The 26,767-nt window shown below is 33.4% G+C and overlaps 1 protein-coding gene across 1 annotated transcript in view; it reads left to right on the top strand.

The window, feature by feature from the left end:
• Positions 1-24,005, top strand: part of LOC148623315 (uncharacterized) — a 76,038-nt gene extending 52,033 nt beyond the window's left edge. The window contains exons 8-15 of the mRNA XM_088565084.1: positions 606-806; positions 2,042-2,158; positions 2,922-3,017; positions 4,970-5,099; positions 8,797-8,948; positions 9,663-9,686; positions 12,542-12,598; positions 15,759-24,005. Coding sequence (XP_088421210.1) covers positions 606-806; positions 2,042-2,158; positions 2,922-3,017; positions 4,970-5,099; positions 8,797-8,948; positions 9,663-9,686; positions 12,542-12,598; positions 15,759-18,251 — 3,270 coding nt within the window. The 3' untranslated portion in view covers positions 18,252-24,005. The remainder of the gene's footprint in view (positions 1-605; positions 807-2,041; positions 2,159-2,921; positions 3,018-4,969; positions 5,100-8,796; positions 8,949-9,662; positions 9,687-12,541; positions 12,599-15,758) is intronic.
• The last annotated feature ends 2,762 nt before the right edge of the window (positions 24,006-26,767 follow it).

Raw genomic sequence — 26,767 nt, 5'->3', positions numbered from 1 at the left:
TATTAGTAAACTTCTTATTAAATTTATTGCCATTGAAAAACGAAATTTAACCAGGTGAATGATTCAGGCTCCTAGGAGCCTCTTGTTCTCAGGAATTATAAATTTATCCTTGGATGTTTCATTATTCTTATTCATTATACCATGAGATCTTAGATAATTCATTTGTGGTACATGTAGTAACATTGTGTTTAGTATTTCATTGGTTATTATCACATCTTTGGTTATTTAGAATAGACAATTATTTTAGTGGAATTTATTTAAATGGAAAATATATTTAATATTGAATAGTTCAAATATTTATGAATACTTCTTACGATATACAGTCCAAAACATAGTTCACTTCTGATTCCTTTTTTTTTGTGGTTATCTTTTTTCCTGTTTAATTTTAGTTACTAGTAATCTTATGGTTATATAGTACCATTTTGACTGAAATACAGTAGTACTGGTGTCATCCATTAATGATCATATAATGAGAATAGATATGGTGAATTTGTCAAAGAGATAACAACTCCACTGGGATGTTAATATATAACAGCCATTTCTTTTGTTATAACTGTATGATAATCTATCAATATACATTGTATTGCTATTGACAAAATTTGCAGAACATTTTGAAAAACTATGATAAAACTGAAGCTGGACATGAGGTACTAATCAAAGCATTTGATCACATGACCAGTATGGCTCACCACATCAATGAGATGAAACGGAAACATGAGCATGCAGTAAGAGTTCAGGAGATACAGAGTCAATTAGAAGACTATGATGGAGAGGATCTAACACGACTTGGAGAACTTGTCCTTGAGGTAATCTAAATCACGGCCTCATTTGACTAGTCCTTGAGGTAATGTAAATCACATACTTAGTTAACTAGTCATTGGGGTAATTTAAATCACATCCTTACACCTTAGGACATTGTTATGAATCTTTGTGGGATGTAATATAACCACATGGATATGTGCATACTGTCAGGAATTTATGTTTAGACAAAAATTGTAGAAATGGAGGCAGTTGAACAGACATTTTCAGCAAAACTTGTTCTAATGTGTTGTCCACAAATTCTCCTCAGCAACTTGCAGGATTGTTATGAAACTTGAAAGGTTTTAGATTGCCATATGGAGATGTGCATATTGTCAGGAAATTACGTTTAAGCAAAAATTGCAGAAATGATAGCTGTTGAAACTAAGGCGTTTTTCAGCATAACTTGGTCTAATGCTTTGTCCACAACTCCTCAACGACTTGCAGAATTGCTATGAAACTTAATGGGGTGTTAGATTACCATATTGGGATGTGCATATTGTCAGGAATTTAGGTATTTTATAGCTGAACTTGGTCTGATTGTCAGCAATTAGTCATATTCTGATATTATATTGTCAACAGAAAATAGTACTGATTGCTGTTTGGAGTTGGGTGTTTTAGAAATGGCAGTAAATTCTGTGTCAAAAGTGTGTAGTCTAGCCACCATCAAAATTGTGTCCAATATGAATCATGTTTCCATATTGGTCCCCAAATGTATAGGTTTCAACAGGCTGGGGGTATTAGTCCTGTTAGGGGCAATGTCTAGTTATCCTTCTAGGTAATTTTAGGTAATCTAAATCATATCCTTATTAGGGGTACATGGACTATGCTTCAACTCTGATATTATTGTAAGTACTGCTGATATTGTATCACTGATTTTATCTCACTGAAACTTTCAGGAAATGATCATTAAGTAATGTCTTTGTGCACTTGATAATTTTGATCTGAAATGACCTTGAGGTTGCTGTTAGCCTTACATTGAGCTTGCCATTAATTTTGGTGAGGTACCCATTCTGATTTAGTAATGCCTTTTTGCATCTCTTTTGATTTTAATAAAATTTGTGTTTAGGATTATTTGGAAACTGTAGAAAGTATTCATGTACATACATGATTAAGAGGCATTCAGGTTATACTGTAAAGTATTCATGCACATACATGATTTTTACTGGTTATACCCTGCTGTATGATTGATAAAGTACCAAGTGAGGTATTGTAGATATCTTTTATTTTATAACTGTTTCAGGGATCTTTTCGCATTTATGGTGCTAAAACTTCCAGGCAGGTTTTTCTGTTTGAAAAAGGTGTTCTGATTGGTAAAAGGAAGGAAGATGGCATGCTTAGTTGTCGTGTCATGATACTGGTAAATAATTTACAGTGCAACAATTAATTGTGATCTATGAACTAAATTTCAGGGTAATGTTGAAAATTGACTAAAATGATAGTAATGTAAAAGTAAGAGAAGTAGTATAATAGCCAGTGAGACAGTCATCCACCAAAAGTTCCAAGCAACGAACAACCAAACTCCCTCAGGCCACCACACGGTCCCCAATGACGGACAAAACCCACACCACAGAGCAATCCCCAGTAGGCCCAAACAAAACAAAACCATTCACAAAAGAAGAAAATCGACCCATTCCTTAGGAAAAATTTAAAAAGAACCACAATGAGCAAAAAAAAATGGCAACGACTGGACTAATTCAAACACAACTCCTTAGATTGATACAGAATACGAACACCCCTACTAATAGGGCAAAACACAACAAGCCACAACCACCCCAAAGGAGCTCTCACCTTCTCTGCAAGCTACTTCAAAAGCAACTGATAAGCACACCATCTTGCAATATAATATTTGTTCTTTGTCTAATCCATTTGTCTTTTTATTTCATCAATTTTTTATTAGTTCAGAATCAATTGAAGAAGCCATCTATTGATACACATTTATTCAATGTTTTGAGATTTAATGTACATTTCATAGTGATGAATTAAAACATGTATTCACAACTTTCCACTGTCATACATGAACTACTTGTTTTACAGAATCATGAAACTGATTGAAGTGAAAAAAACTGTTTGAACACATTTCATCTGAATAACAACTATTTACCTAATTTTGTTTGTTTAAGTGTTCCAATTTGATGTTAGTGGAAAGTGTCCCTAAGGAGCCCCTGAGTTTTCAAGTCATTCCATTTGACAACCCAAGAGGTCAACACACTTTACAGGTCAGTATATATTTTATAAACACCAGTGTTTCTTTATCATTATTTATTGCACTTAAACTTAATCCTCTTTGATGTGTATAACATCTTTAGAAGCTTTTCAGTTCTATTTGGCAGGACACAAATTCTGTATTTTCCCCAAGCCACAGATCATCTCTAGGTTTCTTGTGAGTTTTTACTTTCTAGATTGGAGGCAGATAAGGTCCATTCAAAAGTGCACTCATGTAACCTTGCCCTATTGCACATAAAAAAAAAGTGTGTGTATGAAATAGTTCCCCAATCAGGTTTTGCAGATGGGACCTGAGATAACCTGTCTATGTAATCTATTGAATGTGGGGACCTTGGATAACATATTTTACATAAGATATTAAGGAGAAGACTGAGGTAACCTTTTTTTTAATATGTTCATCCCCTCATCCCCTCTTCAGTACTATTCAGTTATATTATATATAGCATTGTGTTCAATCTATAGAGTAATCCTAGGAATAACATTGGGGTTCAATCTATAGAGTAATCCTAGGAATAACATTGGGGTTCAATCTATAGAGTAATCCAATCTATAGAGTATTCCTAGGAATAACAGTGGGGTTCAATCTATAGAGTAATCCTAGGAATAACATTGTGTTCAATCTATAGAGTAATCCTAGGAATAGCATTGGGGTTCAGTCTATAGAGTAATCCTAGGAATAACATTGGGGTTCAATCTATAGAGTAATTCTAGGAATAACAGTGGGGTTCAGTCTATAGAGTAATTCTAGGAATAACAGTGGGGTTCAGTCTATAGAGTAATCCTAGGAATAACATTGGGGTTCAGTCTATAGAGTAATTCTAGGAATAACATTGGGGTTCAATCTATAGAGTAATTCTAGGAATAGCATTGGGGTTCAATCTATAGAGTAATCCTAGGAATAACATTGTGTTCAATCTATAGAGTAATCCTAGGAATAGCATTGTGTTCAATCTATAGAGTAATTCTAGGAATAACATTGGGGTTCAATCTATGGAGAAATCCTAGGAATAACATTGTGTTCATTCTATAGAGTAATCCTAGGAATAACAGTGGGGTTCAATCTATAGAGTAATTCTAGGAATAGCATTGGGGTTCAATCTATAGAGTAATCCTAGGAATAGCATTGGGGTTCAATCTATAGAGTAATCCTAGGAATAGCATTGTGTTCAATCTATAGAGTAATCCTAGGAATAACATTGTGTTCAATCTATACAGTAATCCTAGGAATAACAGTGGGGTTCAATCTATAGAGTAATCCTAGGAATAACATTGTGTTCAATCTATAGAGTAATCCTAGGAATAACATTGGGGTTCAATCTATAGAGTAATCCTAGGAATAACATTGTGTTCAATCTATAGAGTAATCCTAGGAATAACATTGGGGTTCAATCTATAGAGTAATTCTAGGAATAACAGTGGGGTTCAATCTATAGAGTAATTCTAGGAATAACATTGGGGTTCAATCTATAGAGTAATCCTAGGAATAACATTGGGGTTCAATCTATAGAGTAATCCTAGGAATAGCAATGGGTGTATTCTACAAGGCATCCCTACAATAACAATGGGGTTCATTCTACAAAGTAACCCTTGGAAAAGTTGTTTAAGTTTTATGGAGCTGTAAGACTATAAGATTCATTTAAATATAACCATTAAATATTTGACAATTATGATTTTGGTAATTAAATGATGTTGTGTTATATGATGCTACTATTACAATTAAGAAAACAACATTTAACTTTATCACCTTGTAGATTAAAATGGTTGTGTAAATTTGCTGTGGACAGTTTTTGAAGTCCCACAAGTTAGTTTTTAGAATAATCAGAAATATGCATTGCCCTTCCTGTGAAGTGATTTCACTTGTGCTTTTTTTCAATTTCTGAAAGTTATTTTATGATAGCACAATCTGCTAAAGACACTGTATTTGAACATTTCTATTTATTTTCAGGCAAGAAATTTAGAACAAAAAAGAAAATGGTGTCAAGAAATAAAGAGGCTTATTATAGAAAGTTTTAAAGGAAAAATTCCAGAAAAAGTGAAGGGACTTGTGATGCAATTAGGAAAAAGTCAGGAGGAAGGTGATACTATATTGTATACTTTTCTTCAGTCAAAATCAATAGTGTATAAAAGCTTTGCATAAAAATTATCATCATTTTAAGAAGAAGTGAATACTTTCAATGTTATCTGATATTATTGCATTTTTGTTAAATCTATTATTTGAACTATTAAAAAAAAACATGAAAAAGTAGAAGAGAATATCAACTGTTAAGTTATATTTTAAAGTTTTATGGCTGTAACTTAATCCTTGTTTATATGATCGCAAAAGTTGTAATTGTATAATGGTATGTCACTGTTATAGTCCATGTCATTATCTGATGACACTTGGTTTTCGTTTTAGTAGTTTGATCTTTATCAAAAAAATTTAAGAAGGTTCTAAAGCCACAAAAGGAAGGTTTGTATTAATTTGGGGGAATTGCCCCAACTGCCCCAACTGTTGTGGAATTAGGGGCCTGAAAGGGGCATAAAACAAATTTTCATACAATTCAACTATACAGCTCCAGTGAAAGCATTTAGATCTCTATTATGTCAAAAGGTGCCATAGAGGAAATCTAGGATTCATTAAGGGCCAGAAACAAGTGTCCAGATAACTTGAGTACAAGTGAATGTACTACAATGTGAGAAAAAATAGATTGAGATTGATATTTGGTGTTGTCACTTGAGCCGATTTAACGGGCTAGAAACAATCATTTTTCTGATTTCTTGATGATCTCTTGAGTAAACCAGAATAATCCCTTTGAAATTCTACAACCAAGTATCATACCCCAAAAGGAAGGTTAAGATTAATTTATGAGGTTGTGACTTAAACCATCTAGGAATTAGGAGCCAAAAATGGTCAATTTTTTATCCTATGTCGAATATTGAATCACATTCAAAAATCAAAGCTGTATCAAGTTTGAATGGTGTGTCCTTACTTGCCCCAAATATACAGGGTTCAATCTCCCCACCCTGTGAAGCATTTTTTTATATGACCACAACAAATTGCTAGTATTAATTTTATCATTGTCATCCAAAGCCATTTCATGTCCTGACAATAAAATGAGTATTAATAAAATAAAAACTGTTAAGGAATTTGGGTCAGAAAGGGAACAGAAACTAGAATTTTTATTATGTCAATTACTTCACTATAAGTGAATGGATCTCTTTAAGATTATACAACAAGATGCAATTCTACAAAAGGAAGCCTGTGAATTATATTGGAGGTTGTGACTAGATACATTTAGGAAATTGGGCCAAAACAGGGCCAGAAACTAGCATTTACATGATGTCCGACAGCCATTGGTATTTTAAGAGATCAGTGGTCAAGTGTTGCGTATCTATCAAAATTTTCGGATCAATGATCATTGTATCAACATCAACTGATGTTCGATGATCAGTGTTTTGGGAGTTTGATTAGGATGACCCTTAAATACTGTATTGCTGAATGCTTCAATTACGTAGTTTTGATATTATTATATCTTATGTAAATGTGTGAAATCATCAACAATAAAGCCATGTGTTGACTTGAGGCCTGTCTACCCCCAGCCAACAGACAACAAATAGAATTGTCCAATATTACGGTTAAAAATAGAAGGAATTGTTTGTCAACAGGAAGATAAATATGGTCCAGTCAGACAAGATAAAAGATGACTGAAAAGAAGGATAAAGACATTCTTCATATTTTTAATACATGAACAAATCAATCTTGATATCTTGAAAGAGTAATCAAGGGAACCAAGGTTCTAGCAGTAATCAAAAGAATGTAATCCAGGGACAAAGACCAGACATGGAAAACAGACATACACAACAAAGAACATAAAGTATTATAAATACTTACAAAGTAGCAAAAGCAAATGAGCAACCTGCACTCCACTAAAAACTGGGAGCATGGACCAGGTGCACCGGTATGGTAAGCGCCCTCAGCTTTTCTAGAAACACCCGCCGAGTTGCTAATAAATGTCTAGTCCAGGGTAGACAAACGATGAAAGGAAAACTATGACATGTTGAACAAATTAGTTTTCACAGTGCAGATGGATACACTGTAACGATTCACAAGTTCATGATGACAACCATAAAATTTCTGTAGTGATGACTTCAATCTTGAAGCAGCATAACTCTGTTCCAGAAGCCTACTTGTTAGAAGTTTAACGTGATACAAAAAGTCTGCATAGTTTCGGCAAGCTCTGGCATAATGTAAAAGTTGTGATATGAAAACGCCATAGGTTGGTGCTGAAGGGATGTTGCCACAGATGAAAGGAAAGTTGACAATTCTGAATGAAAAGTCATTAAGTTTGTCGAAAAGTTCGGTCAATAGTTTTCCCTTACCATCGATTTCTAAGTTTAGGTCAAGATATGAGGCTGACTTCAGTGTCTGTAGTATCCTTTATCTCAAGTACTTTGGGGTAGATGCGATGTATCAAATCCCCTAAATTAGGATTATTTAAAGATAATACATCATCTATATAGCGGAAACTGAGATTGAAGGATCAAGCTAAATGGTATTTTTTCTTTCAGATCAGATCAGCTATAAAGTCAGCCTCATAAGAGTGAAGGAATAGGTCAGCAAGTAGAGGAGCATAATTTGTTCCCATTGGTATGCCGACCGTTTGTTGAAACACTGGACAAATATGTTGTCAATTAAAAATTCCAGCATTTTGTAAACATCTTCTTCTGTATATTTGGAAAATGATTTGGAATTATTTCTTACATAGTATGAGGAATCTCTACCAAGAACTATATTTTTGTATCTTGGTGTACCATTGTTTTTTGAAAAACAACGATGTATAATGTTTTTAAGTCATGATTTTAACTGAGTAGGGCGATAGAAGTATACAGTGTTGAAAAATCATAGATTTTAATGCTATTATATTCTGATAATAGTCTTGAACTGATGGTCTCCAGAAGATCTTTCGAATTTTTCAGGATCCACATTGAATTAGGACTGCAAACCCTCTTTGACAACTGTGAGTATAGAAGTTGAAAGTTTTGAAAGAGGTTTGTTGGTAAATTTTGCAGATCCAGCTATGTAACGTTGTTTGTATGGATTCTTGTGAAGTTTAGGAATCCAGTACATAGACAGTAAATCACAATCATCATATTTGGTAGAGAGACCAAAAGAGGACAGCACAAATTTATGGTTTTCCACAATCTCTTCTTTGGAGAGTGTGGTAGCAGTATAGGTCTTATCACTGCTAATATTTTATATGTCTATCTCTGATAATAAACATTGGATGTAAAACATTTTGCAGACAAAAACAATGCTGTTTTGGGATTTGTCTGCTGGTACGACAACATATTTGTCATGTATAGTAGACAATGATTTTGGGTCTTTGAAAAATGATGTAGCATTGGCACTCATTGACCTACTTATAACTTTCATTTGTTTCAAAATTAAAGACCTCACGGCCTTTAACCACTCTGATAGAGAAATGAATCATCAAATCAAACCTCCCCAAACGACCGATAACTCCATGTTCCCGATGATCTGTGCACCACTATGGATTGCTACATGAATATTAAAAACTATAAGAGATATTGGAAAATAAATGTTAAGACCTGTACAAAAGTTTTCATTTCGTTTGAGTTCTATGATGACTCCTGAATTTAGTTATTGCCTTTAGAAGGTAGAAAATTATGATTTTTGTGATTTTTAGCTTTGAACTTTTCCCTTGAACTGTAAAAACCTTTTTTACCAGTTGAGTGAGTCAAGCTCTCTAGAGCCTCTAGTTTATGTTTCAGATTCTGCCAAAATTTCTGGTTTGGAAAGTCGTAAAATATCTCACCACAATGCACCAGAATACCTTGAGAAAAGACAGAGAATGAGAAGAAAGTCTGGTACAATTTTGTCAGATCTTCTTAAACCTCCAAGAATTAGAAGAGGGCAACGCAGGGTGAGTACTTGATTCAAATGCTAAGAGGGAAAAACCGTGTGAACAGATTAAGTGGTAACAAAAAACCCTTAATATGTCAACTGTTTATGGAATGACTTAAATTGAGCTGTCTAGTGTATAGAATGAATTCCATTGAGCTGTCAGTAGTGTATAGAACGACTCCCATTGATCTGTGAGTAGTGTTTAAAATGAATCTCATTGTTCTGTGAGTAGAGTATAGAATGATTCTACTATGAGTAGAGTATAGAATGATTCTTATTGATCTTTGAGTGGTGTATAAAATGAATCCCATTGATCTGTGAGTAGTGTATAGAATGACTTCCATTGAGCTGTTAGTTGTGCATAGTATGAAGAATCCCATTGATCTGCGAGTAGCGTATAGAATGAATCCCATCGATCTGTGAGTAGAGTATAGGATGACTTCCATTGATCTGTTAGTAGTGTATAGAATGACTCCCATTGATCTGTGAGAATTCTATAGAATGACTTCCATTGAGCTTTCAGTTGTGTATAGAATTACTTCCATTTAGCTGTTAGTAGTGAGAATGACTCCCATTGATCTGTGAGTATTGTATTGAATGACTCCCATTTAGCTGTTAGTAGTGAATGACATTCATTGATCTTTTAGTGGTGTATAGAATGACTTCCATTAACTTGTTAGAGTGGCTGTCCCTTAAGAAAATTTTGTTTACTTGATTTTTCATCTTTTTTTAGGCTGAGTCTGTTAGTCCTAGATCGGTAAGTAAAATTGAGTTTTGGAAGTGTTAACATTTCGTTCTGACAATACACTTTCACTGAAGGAAGTCTATATAAAAAGACAACTAATTGATCCCTGTATTATTTTTTGGAAATTTTCATTTGAATGTTAGTATTGACAGTTTGTTCATTTACAATGCATTCCAATGAAACTATAGCTTATATCACCAGCATGAGATATCATGTCTTAATACCTTGATGATCTATCCTAATGGTACAAACACCTGTAATAAAATTACGCAAGCAGGTTGGTGGGTTATTTTAAATCCTGTTTCACCCACTGCTTGATATTTAACTATTGACATTTAAATTTAATGTATTATTTCTGCCCATAAAAGGAATTTAAGCTTATGATTGGCCAACATTCAAAGATTATCTTCTCTGAAACTTGATAGGGTTAATGACCTCAATTCCATGTACAAATGATCCACTTTTTGTGTGGCTCAGGTGGCTCAGCAGGTGGCTGCGCTCACTCAAAGTTGCCTTTGAAACCCTATTGGGAAACACATTTTGTTAGGTTACAGACCACAGATTCAACCAAGGAGCATTTGGAACGTACGCAAAAATAGTCCTACACAGGAATTATCCCCTGTTCCTCATAGTGCCGTGAAAAAAGTTCTCATTTTATTTTAAAAATTTAAACAGTTTCTGAAAGGAAAAACATTTCTGTACATTATATAGGTGCATTTTGCTTCTTGTCATGTGAAGCCTAATCTCCATAATGATTTCTTAATATACCCCTATCTTGTGAAAACACTGGGATTTCCTATGCTATTTATAGACCCTTCACTTCCGGTGACCAGTACTGCACTGCAAGTCTGTTAACCCCACATGCCATTCTGAGGATTGTGAGCTGACATATGTAGAATCATGCTGATATATAGTCCTCTGGAGGTTAAAGTTCAGGTGAAGTCCAGATAAGCCATTGAATATAGTGAAATTAGCATAGAAGCCTATGGGAAGTGGAATTAGTGGTTTCTAGCCTAAACTTGACAGAAATAATTATAGGAACAACTTTAAAATCTGATAAAATTTGGGTTCCACTTGATTGAACAAGATGGCCACCAGAGGCCATTTAAGCTTCTGATTGGCCAATTTTCAAAGATCAACTCCTCTAAAACCACATGTGCCAATGTTTTGAAACTTGATAGGGTTAATGTGACCAAACTTGGAAGAAATGATAATAGGGACAACTTTAACATTTGATAAAATTTTGGTTTTGCTTGATTAAACAAGATGGCTGTCTGATGCCATTTAAGCTTTTAATGATCAAATGATATGACCACATGACTTCAAGTTCTCTAAGTGAGCGATTAAGGCTCTCTTGAGCCTCTAGTTGTATATATATATATACAGTTTATTATATATTTGTGAGTATTGGGATTTTGTTCTTTACAAAAGTGAAGCAATTTCTGTTTTCAGGTTGTTATTCAAAAGCACTTCCAAATTGTGAATTGTTTTATTTTATTGTTTTAAGCGTCATTGAGATTTTTATTTATCATACCCTCCACAAGCAATATTTTGGGAGGGTATATAAAAATTTCTTTGTCTGATCGTCTGTTTGCCTTTCCATGTAACCTGTTATATGTGTAATTGCAAGTATTTATGTCATTTGACCATTGCCTTTCCATGTAACCTGTTAAATGTGTAATTCCAAGTATTTATGTCATTTGACCACTTTCATTCTTGTCCAAATCTTACCCTGTCTTAAACATGTAATTACAATCAAAACTCATTACTGTATCAGTTTTGAATGTTGTGTCAATATTTGTCCCAACTGCCTCTGTGATCATGTCAAGCTGTACCCTGCAATACATTTTGTTGTCTTATGGCAGATGGCCTCATAGATTTTGGATATTTTAGACTCATACCTTTCAAAACATAAAGGGATAACAAGTGGGATAAATGTTATTATAAGAATTAATAATAAGATTTTTATTATTATTTTGTCAACAAAATTGATTACTATAATCAGTGAAATTTTTGCAGCAGTTTTATGGGCACTTCTTTCGCAGTAAGACCCTTCAGACATGATTTAACTGTTGTGAATATTTTTGTAGAGGGTCATTATAATGTGATTTGGGGAATGATTACTGACTTTCAGTAAAAAATTGGTATGTAGCAAGAACACTATATGTTGTGCATATCATCAGGAAATTTTTATTTCTCTTAATTTTTATGGGAATTATGTTCCGTAGTTCTGTATATCCATCAGTAACACCTTTTCCTCAACTGTATCCCCAACTTTAGCAACTGTAAATCACAGCTCCAGTACAACACAGGTCCAGACATCCATTGGTCTAGCTTGTTTGAAAGCCAAATTTTAAGAATTTTTCATCCCTAATTTTATCAATTTTTTTTTATACATTTTTACTCTTCACAAGGGCTTCAAGATGTATGCTAACAAATTTACTCTATTGTTAACCATTTTTTGAGATAAAGAGGTCCAATTTGGTCCATAAAAGCATCCTGAAAGGAGAACTTTTTACTTTAATTAAATTTCAAAATATTGTGGGAGGTTGTTTCCAAACCGTTAGTTGTGTCTGTATTGAACTGTAAGTTCCTATCTTTAAGTTTGTCAAAAACAAATATTGTGTCCACATTTGCCTTCCTAAAAGACGGAGTTTAACTGTCTGTTGTTGTATCATGCTGCATTTGACGAAGCTTTTATTTGTTTATATCCACCAAAAATGATAGTACATGTACTCTGACAGACAGATAACATGTTTAGAGTAACAAAATCTGCCAGAATTCTAACAGCTTGCACCATAGTTTGATATTTCCTGTGAATGGCTGTGTACTTTATTTAATGCTATTTTATTGTCTTTAATTGACAGAGTCCACCTTCAGAGAGACGAGTTTTGTCCCAGTCTCCTTCCACACCAAACACCAGGGTAAGTACTTACCATTGTAATATTAAAACTATCAATATATCAATATATTTTTTTTTGTTTTGTTTTTATTTTTTCCTGTTAGCAAAGGTTCACAATACTGATATATAGAGAGTCATGTTTGGTCAAACAGGTTCACAAATCTGATATATAGAGAGTAATGATCAAACTGTAGTTGTATGATGTCTTTATTGACATTTTTATTGTCCCTCATCTGTAGTCATTTGATGTCGTCTCAAGATTTTGATTCAGAGTATGGATCGCTCTTATACTGAACCATAAAATTCCATACCACCATAGTCAAGTCAAGATTATGGAGGTTATCATTATCATAACTGTTGTTAAATCATAGGCTAAATAGGAGCTAAAAACATACATTTTTCTGTTTCCAGCTCAATGAAATGAGCAAAAGAGTATAGATTTTGGGGGTTATAACCCTCATGAATTGGGAATTAGGTCCAAAAGAAAGTGCTTTAGTCGTCTGCAAAATAACTTGCATGGACATCTCTAATATTGCACCACTTACAAAAAAAGATGATGGTTGATTTTTGGTGTTCTGATAAGTGTTGTTTGAGAGGTAATTGTGACTACAGATTTAGATTTTCCCTTTTGAGACCCCCTTTATATACAACTGCTAACTATGATCATACATTAATGGTAAGTTGCTGTCCTAATACACTTGGTTTTCATCTGATAACTTGAATATTAGCTGATGGATCTTGATAAAATCTTGCAAGTGAGGAAGGTTGGTACATGTATTGGGAATTTAGGGGCCAAAAAGGGGTTAGATACAAGCATTTTAAGGGATTTAACTATACAACTGAAGTATATTAAGCATATGGACCTTATGAATCCATATAACAAGGAAGGTTTTGATTAATTTTTGGCCTACTGCTTAGAATTAGGGGTAATAAGAGCTGAGTGTTTTTATAAAACATAACTATATAACTGTGTATGAAAATATATAACACCAAAGTTAGGCTAGGATTAATTTTAGGGGTTTCAGAGAAGTCAGAAGGGACAAAAACAAATATTTTTTTGGGGGTACTCTGACTGGAATGAGGATCTTACTGTCTGAAGGGTACTCTGACTGGGATGAGGATCTCGGTGACTAAAGGGTACTCTGACCTGAGTGAAGGCTCAGTGACTAAAGAGTACTCTGACTAGGCTGAGGGTGTTAGTGACCAGGGTACTCTGCCCAGGATGAGGGGCTAAGTGACTGAAGAGTACTAGTACTCTGAGTAGGCTGAGGGACTCAATGACTCATGAATAGAACTCTTACTGCTGTGAGGGGCTCAGTGATTTAACAGAACACTGACTGGGATGAGGGCTAAGAACCTGAAGGGTACTCTGACTGGGATTAGGGTCTCAGAGACTAAAGGGACTCTGAGTAGGCTGAGGGGCTCAGTGACTCATGAATTGAACTCTTACTGGTGTGAGGGCCTCTTATTCCAGTCAGAGCTTATTCCAGCCTGAATGGCACTGGGATAAGGGGCTCAGTGATTTAAAACAGAACACTGACTGGAGTGAGGGCTCATTGGCTGAATGGAAATTAGACTGAGATGAGGGCTTGCTTGTTGATTGAAGGGAATTCTGGCAGGGATGAAGGGCTCAGTGATTGAATGAAACAACTAGTTTAATGTTAATTATATTGATTTATGATGCCATAATAGATTATCTACTTATAACATAATAACTACATGTATTGCAATAGATTTCAGATATCGATTTAACAGAGTTATTACAGCTATTTAAGTAATGGTGAGAAAATCCTCCCATATTCATTTCTAGTCAACCTCTTCACTCTTTATTGTTTTGTCGCATGTTGATTTCTTAAGTCCTTGTGTTCAAGTAAGTTTTGTTTATTTTCATAAACTTGTTAACAAATTAAAACCAATTAACAAACAAATTAAGATTACTACCGGTATACTACAGTATCTCCAGTAAGCATTCTTTTCTTCAATGAATGGAGTTTTTTTACAATGCATATTTTGTGTAAGGAAAGATCAAGTAAGGTAAGAAGGAAGCAATCAATAGGTGATAATAGGTCTTCTGTACAACCAGGTAAAGTGTTTACAATACACATCATTGCATTAGTGATATTTTGATTAAGAATATTTTCACATCCTACATTAGACTAAATATTGGGGAACAGTTTCTACTATTGAGCTAGTTATTGCTGATTAACAAACAATAAATCTTCCTGTGGTGACATAATAATAAAGACCACCTGTGGTGACTTAACTACATGTGGTGACATAATAATAAAGACTACCTGTGGTGACTTAACTACATGTGGTGACATAATAATAAAGACTACCTGTGGTGACTTAAATATATATGTGGTGACATAATAATAAAGACTACCTGTGGTGACATAACTACATGTGGTGACATAATAATAAAGACTACATTTAGTGACATAACAATAAAGACTACATGTGGTGACAAGTCCAATAACAGTTAATAAATATGCATGATTTTATACAGGAACATTCTTAATTGCTTTATCTTTAATTTTTTTCTTTTTATTATAAGTTACTGAAATCATTAATGCCTTTTTTCTGGGAATTAGGTACTATATTAGTACCTGCCTTTATTTTTTTTCATTACTTAAGCATAAAGCTTGTTTCTGGTATAAGTCATGTATTTTTTTTTAAGTTATAAAAGTTATAAGAAGTTTAGAACAAACAACAGCTCCTTTTAAATCTTACCATGTTTGGAAAACTCCTTTTACATAGGAAAAGGCAATGCTCAATTTATTTTTACGAAACAACAATACTCCATTATTTTCAATAAGAACCTGCAATACTCCATACATTTTGTAAAAGGAACAACAGTACTCCATTCATTTTCTAAAAAAAAAAAACAACAATACTCTCCATTTTCTGCAAAAAATGACAATACTCTCCATTTTCTAAAAGAAACTGCAATACTCAATCCATTTTTATAAGAAACAAAATTCTTCATTATTGAATGAATTTGCGATACTCCATCCATAAGAAACAACAATACTCTCCATTTTCTCAATGCTCCACCCTCATAAAAGAAATGACAATTTTATATCAAACTGCAATGCTCCATCAGTTTTCTGTTAGAATTTTCTCCATCAATTTGCTATTGGAGAATGCAATAGTCTAATTTTTTTTTCTCAATTTTTCAGGAGTTCTACCATGGAGATAATAGTATTGACATAACACCAAGAACCAACAAAATTGTGGGACGGAGTATTAGCTTTAAACAGGCAGTGAAAAGACAGCCTCTGAGGTCTGTAGACTTCGGAACAGTGGACAATAAAGAAAACTCTTCTGAACAAGAACTCACACCAACTACTGCAAGGAGAAATAAGAGTTTTAAATGTGCTACAAAACTGAATCCAATATTATCAATGTCATGTGATCAGTTGAATTCTTGTGTCTGTTCACCAGTCCCTTCAAATCAATGTTCAGTCCCCCAGATTTCCTCAGAGCTATCCTCGTCCAATCTTAATGGAAATCAGTTACATTCTAACATTATGCAAAGCAAATCAAATGGAGTAAATAATTCAAGATTGTTGACACGATTCTGCAGCATGCCAGTGTTGAATGTTATGGAACCATCCACAGCCTATATCACTAGAAACAGAAAATGCAGTGAAGAGACAATAGGTCAGAAAAGTAAGGCATCTGGCCAGATGAAAGTTTTTGATACAAAACTGTACTTTCAGAGGTCTGGAAATGAAGATTTACGAAGGGGGAAGAACTCAGTGACAGCATTTCATGACAATTTTTTTAAAAAATCAACAGAAAATTTATCACAAAAACTTGGACCAATTAAATTGACAAAACCAATTCCATTTATGCCATCTTTAAATGCAACCAAACAGCCTCTCCAAAAATGTATTTCCATTGGATGTAAGCCAATGAATATAGAGGATCCATGGGAACGTAAAACTAACATGTCAATGCAACGCCATAGTACTCGTACATATTCTGTAGGAGACCAAGATATTGATCAAATGGATTGGCTGGTTTATGCCAATAGAAATTCTTTACCTGTAGATGGATTTAATCTTGGACCAAAACTCTTCAAATATTCTACATCCCCAAAGTCAGCTGTGGAAACAGCACATGCTCAAATAAAACCTACAGATAAGAAAGGAGATTATCCCTGTGAACTTTCCAAATCTGACAACTGTTTGGATGATCTGTATCATACAGAACCAAACAACAAGGACTTTCCTAACTTTGGTGCTCTGCCTGTTGTCAAGGTGAACAAACATTCAACAAGATTAAATAGGTCAAATTCTACAAATTCTCAACCACTTTCTAGAGTTGATAGGAACTTACCAAGACACTGTAGTACCTCAATACTTGAAACTCATGTAGTAAAGGATCATGAACAAATTATAGCTGAAATGGAGGACTATATGAAACGCTCAGAATCTACATCTACTGTAAGTTCTGTGAGGTTTCCATCAGAGGTGTTGTCTGTAGAAAACAAAAGAGATTCTTGCTTGTCAACTTTATCTAACTCTTCTTATGACAGTACTGATACTACTCCAAGTTCACCACCCATTGAATATTTCATGGGAAACTTAAAGCATAAAATAAATGACTTAAAACTGAAACTGTCTCACAGGAGATCTGGGTCTTACGACAATCGTGATAGCTCTGACAATGAAGTAGACTGTGACAAATCTAAGGAAACTAGGAGTAGCCTACTTTCTTTATTGAGTAGGAAAGATCATACTGATTTACAGTCAGTGTTACATGCTGGTGACTTGGGAAGCCCTTCTATTGGTCAGCGTATAGCCGAACCGGATCCAACTTATGTTGACGTAACCCTGTCTCTGCCACGATCAAAAACCAATCATTTAAAAGTAAACCATATTGAACAGACCAAACTGGCTGATGGTGATGGGACACCAAGATTGATAGATAATGCTCACTTAAAGCCCTCTGACAATCTCCATTTACAGAATTGTGATTCTGCTTTTTCTATACAAGGCGACATAACTTACGATAATGATTCTCCACGCAGCCAAACAAGCCATGATGAATCAAGAGTAAAGAGGATTCCCTCTGGTGATAGCATATATGAGAGAAAGTTTTCAGTAGCTTTTGATGAGGGAGATATATTTCGTGATTCTGCTGTATATTGCGAGATGGATCCACAGGAACAAATTCTTAATAAAGGTGACAATGCAGCACGTGTTCCAATCAAATCTTTTGTAAAAAAGATAGAGGAGAAATCAAAACATATTCCACCTCCTGTAACAAGAGTGAAACAAAGGGAACCAGGTACTGTCATTAAACAACGTCTCCAAAGTTTACAAACTAATAGGTCAAGGCCATCCAGTGTTGAAAGAGAATTACTATTTTACAGCCGACCAGCAAGTTTGGAGCAAGAAATACAATTTTCTAGTCAACCTGCAAGTCAGGAAAGACAAGCACGCAGTGTAAGTGCTGACAGGGAAATGACTTATTCATGTAAATCTCTACTACGGAGAGAAATGTCTGACAGACCTTTACGATCTGAAAGTCGATATAGTGATGAAATGTCCACCACGTATTCTGCTAACCGTCTAGACCAGCTGACAACTGACTTGAATAATTTGATAGTAATGAGAGGATGGGTAAAACAACTTATTGATAAATTCCAGTCTAAAAAGTGACTTCTATAATTTATTAAAATCTTTATGACATGCCCCTTTTCAGACACCAAGTTGCTGGGTCAGTTAGTTTACTTTTGTCTGTCGCTCTGTTGTTCATTCTTGTCTTTATTTGTTTAGATGAAGTTCATGATCTGTTTCATTTGATTTTTGAGATTTTTTTTTACCAAATTTAGACATTAATTTTTCTAACTTTTTCCTAATTGCTTAGAGTGTTGATCTGGTTCTTTGTATTGTATATCAATGAAATATACGTCAATTTACATTTTATTCTTTCTAAATTATAGGCCTTTGACTTAATAAACTGTAAAAGAAATTTACATGTATACCCTTTTGAATTTTGTTTAATTTATTCCTGTTTTAGTGTGATTTTTTGGTATATAAATATTTTTTGGTAGATTACAAATCAAGTAATTGTTTCTTTCTTGTTTTTTTTTAATGACAGGCATACTGAGTGTATACCATGTAAACAATCTCACTTTTAATAGCTGCTTACAATTGATGGGTTTAAAAAAAAATACAGAACAAGACAAATTTATATTTTTCTAACTTATAAGGTCAAAAACTTATAAACTCTGTGATTAAAGATTTCCTTTTATGAAGAGCTGCTAGAATAAGTTCAAAGTTTAGTAGTTTATAAGAGTTTATAAGTTGTTACATACCAACATGTAATACGATGAAACAATGAAAAAAATGCATAATATAACATTTTAAAGACTAAAATTAATTCAATTTGAACAATATGAAAGTTTACACTGCATTTCTAAATTAAAAGAAAATACTTGTAGGGATTGATAAGATACTATTGCAGTATATAAATAGGTTAGAAAAACAACAAAATCAGACCAAGCCACGCTTAACAAGAATACTGGCTAGGTCAATCATTTGTTATGTCTTGTTCAAGCCAAGTTTCAGGTCAGGCCATGTTATAGAGTATCTTCAGGTCAGGCCTTAGTTGATTTCCTATCAACAAGAACTTGCCATTTTTTTTAGCTTGCAGATGAGCCGTTTTGGTATGTAAAGGTGTCATGTTTTATCATCAGTCAATTTTATATTTCAATTTCTTCCATTCAACTCTTAATGGAATTCTGTAAATTATGGGGACTTTGTTGTAATTGCAATAATTGATATGATTTTAGGTTTTGTCTACTAGGGACAGATTTATTTGTGTTGTACCATTATGTTAATACGACGACCACACCAACTGGAATATTCCTATAAACACTGTGTGGCTGTAATAAAAATTGAAACATCACTTCCTGACTGCGTAAGCCATTTCCGAATAACATCACTTCTGACAAGATTTTGAGCCATCCATGTTTCAGAGCATCTTCATATATAGGACATCTTTATAACTTTCATTTTAGAATTTTGAGATATTCCTGAATTTCAGAAAAATTATAACTAACTTTGATGAAAACTGATGCAATAATAAATGCATGCAATAATTCCTTAATGTCAGTCGCTTATAAAACATTTTCTAAATTTATTTGTTCAATTTAAGTAACATGCAAAATCTGAAAAATGTGATACACCCTAAAAAAGGCTACATATTTTTATTTTTGTAATTAAGCTGTTTTATGGGTCTATACTATGAAATATGTAATTATTCATTCTAATCTGCCTGCTCTTAGGAGATAATCAACACTGAAAATCCAGTAGATTCTATTGTAGTTGAGCGTCAAATACAGAGTTATCTCCCTTAATTTTGAAATCTACAGTGCATTCTTTATAATTTTTATCTCCTAAGAGCACGGGTTATATGAAAAACCACATGTTAATTTCTGTTTACTATGACATTTCAAACAAAATATCAAAAATAAAAATATGTAGGCTTTTTACCCATGAATCACATTTTGCATGATCCTTAGCTGGAGTGCAACTTAATCGCATTCACATTGTGTCATGGTCCAAAACGAGATTAATAATGCTTGGATTTAGAATTCATAATTCAGGACATCTGCAGTGGGGGCATTTGTTTTGCTCTAACAAATCTATCTTTCTTAATATTTTTGTAAATGCAAGAGTTTTAAATGATTTTGATGTAATAGATTGTACCTTTTTTTTATTTATATGTATAATTATGTGTTACCTTTATACTTGATGCAATCAATTTTTTATAGACAATATTACCTTTTAGGTAAATGTGCCTTCAGTTTTATAATGGTAGGTGTCAGCCTCTGTTGACACAGGAAGAATTTTAGCTGTTGTCAATTTTTATTTTTTCCTTTCCATTGAATGGTATAGACAGTTGGTGCATTAGGTACCAAGTATTGATTCAACTCATGGATTATATATGTCTGTGTTGGGAGGGGGTAACCAACTTTGACAATCACCAACAGGCCTTGAACATACAGTGGCTTTTAAATTGTTTTTAAAAATATTAATCAATATATTTCATCTGAATAGCTGAATAAAAATCATTCTTATTTTACTTTTTAAATTAATTAACAGCAGTTATAAAGTTTTTTGTATCAAACATGATAACTTACTCGATTGTTCTATTGATAAGAATCTCTGTCATCCTTTGATTAAATGACAATCGCCCAGTAACTTATCAGACAACTGTATCAGACAATTCATTCCCTTGGGGAAAAAAATTTTGTTTTGGATTATAGTATTTTAACCTGTATTCTTTATTCTTCAGAGCCAGTATATGTATATTATTAAAGACTACATATCTTTTATGGAACTAATATTATAAACAAGTTTTACATTTTAAGATTTTTATTTGTCTTCGGGTCAATATAACATATATATAGAGATTATACTGTCTCTGAACTTAGAGAGGATGTCCTGTATTAAGTAGTTCATGATACTTCCAGTTCATATTGCAATATATGGACTGGTTGCCCCCAAAAGCTACACTTCAGTCTAGATAATTATATTGAACGACCATCCAGTCCATATATTGCCCTGTGACCCCCAGTATCCTGTATTGTAGTTTGAATGTGAATGAATTGGGATAAATATTACTGTATTCATATAAAAACATGTTGCTTTTATTTTTTTCTGTATTTTTTCTGCAAGTTCAATTACTCTGACCAGGGGCACAGTACAGGGGCTAATGACCAGGGTGAGGGGCACAGTACGGGGGCTAGTGACTCTGACCAGGGGCACAGTACAGGAGCTAATGACCATGGTGAGGGGCACAGTACAGGGGCTGGTGACTATGGTGAGGGGCACAGTATGGGGGCTAGTGACCAAGGTGAGGGGCACAGTACGGGGGCTAGTGACCAGGATGAGGGGCACAGTATGGGGGCTAGTGACTCTGACCAGGGGCACAGTACAGGGGCTAGTGACCAGGGTGAGGGGCACAGTACAGGGGCTAGTGACTATTTTAATCAATAGCTGTTTCCTCTTGTATCAGATTTTCATAAATATTGTTTTTGGTGAATAATCTCATAGTGTTTGGTTGGCATTGAAAATCCCTTTTCTCACAGACCCACAACATTTAATAAATAATTTAATATTTACAATATACGTACAAATAAATAATAATGATAGTCATAACTAAAATTCCATAGTTTGGTCAGCTAAATCATGTTCTAAATCTTAAGTTCTTATGATAAATGATTTTCCTATCCTACATGGTGCCTGTTGAAAGGTTAAACCTCAACACTTGAATTAAATCCATACAAAAAGTATGTCACTATCTTTGAGGGGGGTGAATAGGGGTACCATCCCTACCACTCATCTCCTCACCCTAAAAAAGAAAATTTCTCTAAAAGACAAACCAAATGAAGAATATTTGTGTTCTATTTACGGAGAAACTTGCTACCAGTATTACATCCATACCCACAGCTTAGTACCTCTGACCTTTTAAAACATCATCTGCAGTTTGAGATAAGATTTACTTAAAGTTCTCAGCTGTTAGTGATATAATTTTAAGAGCTATTTCCATGCATCTTTCACTTTTATGGGCGCTGTCCCTTATCTCCATTAAAAAATCTCCATTAATGCAATTTTTGTTTATTTGATTTTAGGTTACTATATTTATCATAAAGAAAAAATAAATATTCAATGTTCTTCCATATGCTTTTATTTAAAGCACACTGCGAATGAATTGATTTTTTTATTTAAAGCATATACACTGCAAATGAATTGATTTTTTATTTAAAGCACACTGCAAATGAGTTGATTTTTAAACAAATATTCATCTTCCTTAATAAGCTTCTTAAGAGGAATAAATATTAAATACTGAAATTCAGAGCGACACCATTGATCTGCATTGCCTTATAAATTCATTTCAGAAGTCTTTTTTTTTTGTTTGTTTTTATTGTTTATTTTCAATAATTTACGAAATCAATACTGCTACAAACAGTCTAACTGTGAAATTTTGGAAGTTTAAATTGAAATGACTTAGTAGCAATAGATCACTAAGTTTAGATTAATGTCAAATATATTTGGTCTCGAAATAATTGTCAACAATCAGTCTTACAATGAATGGTAGAGAACAATGCAGAACATAACAAAAGTTAGATACATGTTCAAAAATGGTAAAAATGGCTATCAGTATTTTGGAGTACAGATATTCCTTCGGCATCTTTTGTAATAACTTGTGTAGTTTTCAATGAATCCAATAGTTGTTATTTATTTATGTTAGTTTAACTTGGTAGATATATCTCTCTAACTCAACAAAACTTGCTTTGCACTTGTTTGGACTCATTGAAACTATGGTAAACAGAGAATAATTGATGACAAGTAATAATTATTATAACAGGTGCACAATCTCTTTGCAACTGTCAATTATCCAGTGAATTGCTTAAGATCACCAGGTGGTTGTCATTCAATCAAGGGAAGACCAATCTATTCTTTGAACATCATCATCATTGTATATGCTATAATAAGAGAAAACATCAAGGTATGGAAGTGCTGAAGCTTCTTCCAAAGTCAAAATCTGGCACATTCCAGTATTCATGTGAAATCAATATTTTCATTATTTTAATGAATTATGGACTGAAACATTCTGAAATACTTGTATACAATACATACTTCTCAATATATTTCTCCATTTCACCTGCCATATTTTGGAGTTGCATTCTTATGGAACTTTAAAATTTCCTCCCCCAAAATGCACAAGCAAGACGAATTCATATATCCTTGGCAAGATGTATGTAAACTACTGTCTTTGTGTTCAGGTCCTAATTGTTGCTTATGAATGATATTTTGTTGTGTCTTTTTATGTATTTCCCCCTTAAGGATATGCACTCCCTGCACAAAAAAATTATTTCTTTCATTTGAAATGTATCCCCCATAAAACCAAGATTGGAAGTACCTCCCTGAGATAGGAAGTTAACAAATATTATGGAATGAAATATATATTTCCCTTACCTGTGAATTTTTTCATACATCTTCTGAGAAAATAAAGAGTATACAAAATATGGAGACTTCCCAGAACGCATTAGCTTATAATGTATTGTAGTGAAATTCTTATGCCCCAGAAATTGTGTATAAAACATGACAGAAATCTGTTAGACATGTGTTGTTGTTGAAAGTGCTAAATTCTATGCAATCATTTGTACATATTATTGTTTGATATGGACTTTTTCAATGAAATTAATAAGATATTTTATAATATTTATTTACTTGTATACAGGCTGTTCGAGAGTACGAATTTTCTTTAAGTTTTGATAGTTGTAGCATAAGACCCACCCTCAGAAACCAAAGCTTAAAATGCCTAGTACCTAGTATGGACCAAACATATTATACCTAACGTTTACTAGTAAATATGGAAAAGAAGTTGACATTTGGGTATGTTCTCTTGTGTTCTATAGTACATAGCAAAAACCATCTTAAGTTTTATAAATGAGAAAAACGAGGCCTCCATTTATAAACCAATATAAAGGAAAATCGTGGTTGTATAATGGTACCATGCTGTTGTATACACATTTCATGCCTGGTCTGAATAACTTTAGAATCACATTTAATGTAAAAGTACCACAAAAGGGATTGATTCTTGGAGATGGGACTTGGTTGGTTTAGGAATTAGTGGTCTATAAATGAATGGGTCGCTTTGAGATTGTATAACAAGGTACAGTCCCACAAAAAGGAAGGCTGGGATTGATTTTAGGGGTCATGACTGGAGCTGTTTAGGGCTGAGAACCAATTGGAACATATTTAGAAGGCATCAGATAATATATATATAAATATTGTCAAAAATACCAAAACATCAAAATCCAAGGACACTGCCTAAAGGAAGAAAGAAATTCAGGGGAACCAAGACTTGGAGGATAATAAAAAATATAATAATCGAAGGATTACTATTAGACAAGAAAATAGACACAACAAATCATGAAATAAACAAAACGCATACATAGGAATAAAGTGAATGAACAATCCAGGCTCCATTAAAACCTAGTAGCATGATATAAGTGCACTAGTAGGGTGAGTGTCCTTTGCTTTTCTAGAAACACCTACCAAGTTGCTCATAAAATATCACATATGAAGTATATTAAATAGGAAAGGAAATTTGACATGGCGAAATATTTGTTTTCATGGTGCAGATAGATACACCATAACGATCCACTATGTACTGATTTCAATGATAATAAAAAACATTGGTGAAGGCGCTTACAAACTCCACACGTCAACATATTGAACTCTCAAATCAAACTATTTGAAAAAAAAGAATGTTCAAAGGGCCTTAATTCATAGAAAATCTAAACAAAACATGAAGTTGATCTGTAATTGATCATGGTACATTGTAGACTCACATATAAAAATTCGGCTCAATATCTGAAAGTGTTGAGAAAAGAAATTTGGAAAACATTAATTTTTATAAAATTTGTTTCGTCCAAGGCCCATATTGTGAAGATTCAAGGACCATATATAATAATCAATGAAGCTTCAAGATAATGAGGCTGCATCTCAAAGCAGTAGTAGGACTGGAGATAACGAAAATATCTGGTCGTGACATTACAACATACATGTACATCAATGGTTAGAATTGTTAAAGGATTTTACTTTCAGTTGAATTATTTTTAGCTTATTTCATTTAATTATCAATTAGTTATACTCCCAAATGAATAATTCATTGTCAATTTATTGTTACTGAATTTGCGAATAAATAAAAAATGTGAAGATTACATGTTCTTGATAAGTACTTTGATAATAACTTCTTTGTTTAATTCAGTCCTATGCATATACACTCAATAAATTTATGTTAAAAATTTGAACTCATTTTTTTTTCTTTATTGGTCCCTTAATTTCATGCATGAAAAATAAAATTACATATATTTTAATTGTATTTTTTTTCTAATTTTGAAATTAATTTTTGAAAAGTATTCAAAGACTTTAAATTTTTAGCTTAAGAAGAAGAAGAAAACTGATAAAAATGATTTTCTAATTATTTTGTCTTAATCATTGTAACAACACCTCACTTTGTTTTTACAACAGAAAAATATATAAATTCCCATTTCACCTTAGTACTTTTTTACTAAGAATAAACAAGTACTATCTTTAAAAAAAAGATAGCCGACGCAGTAAAATTTTGTTCCTTTCATTACTTCAAAGTTTCTTCATTTGTATCAAGAAAATAACACATATGGCACGTCATTTCAAATTTTCTATACAGTTTTTTCTAACGCCACTTAGTTATCAGTATTTGGCCAATCGGGAAACAGAGTTGCCATCAGGTGACTTGCGTTTCCATAGAAGAGCGTCCTTAAGGTCAAAGGGTAAAAAGCGAAACTATACCGGCTGCGTCGGAAAAATCAATGACTGAATTTAGGTTACAGACCACCAATTCAACCAATGAGCATTTGGAACGTACGCAAAAATAGTCCTACGCAGAAATTACCCCTGTTCCTCATAGTGCTGTGAAAAAAGTTCTCATCTTATTTTAAAAATTTAAAGAGTTTCTGAAAGGAAAAACATTTCTGTACATTTTATAGGTGCATTTTGCTTCTTGTGATGTGAAGCCTAATCTCCATAATGATTTTTAAATATACCCCTATCTTGTGAAAACACTGGGATTTCCCATGCTATTTATAGACCCTTCACTTCCGGTGACCAGTACTGCACTGCAAGTCTGCTAACCCCACATGCCATTCTGAGGGTTGTGAGCTGACATATGTAGAATCATGCTGATATATAGTCATCTGCAGGTTAAAGTTAAGGTAAAGTCCAGAGAAGCCATTGAATATTGTGAAATTAGCATAGAAGCCTATGGGAAGTGGAATTAGTGGTTTTTAGCCTTAAGATGAAGCCATGGCAAAATGAAAAGTTTCTTGAAATAGCTTTAAACTACTTGAAGATCTTGTTAACTTTGCCATGAGAGGAATACACTACAAAAATCCTTCAAAATATGCATTTTTTTAAGTTATAGGTCCAAATTATGGAAAATTGGTCTTTTTGGCTGATTTTTATGTCCTATCTTGTAAAAAGTGTAGAAAATTTAGTAAAAATATCAAATATTAAATTTTGAGGGCTATATTTACCTAAATATGGTAGTAATAAGCACTTGAAATCAAGTTTTGTGTAGATTTGAGCAAAAATTAGGTTAGAAATGAGGAAAA

This window comes from Perna viridis, chromosome 2 (genome assembly GCF_037379345.1).
Source record: "Perna viridis isolate PV_CMFRI_1.1 ecotype Kerala chromosome 2, ASM3737934v1, whole genome shotgun sequence".
Taxonomy (NCBI): Eukaryota; Metazoa; Mollusca; class Bivalvia; order Mytilida; family Mytilidae; genus Perna; species Perna viridis.
This window is presented reverse-complemented; position numbering and strand designations above follow the sequence as displayed.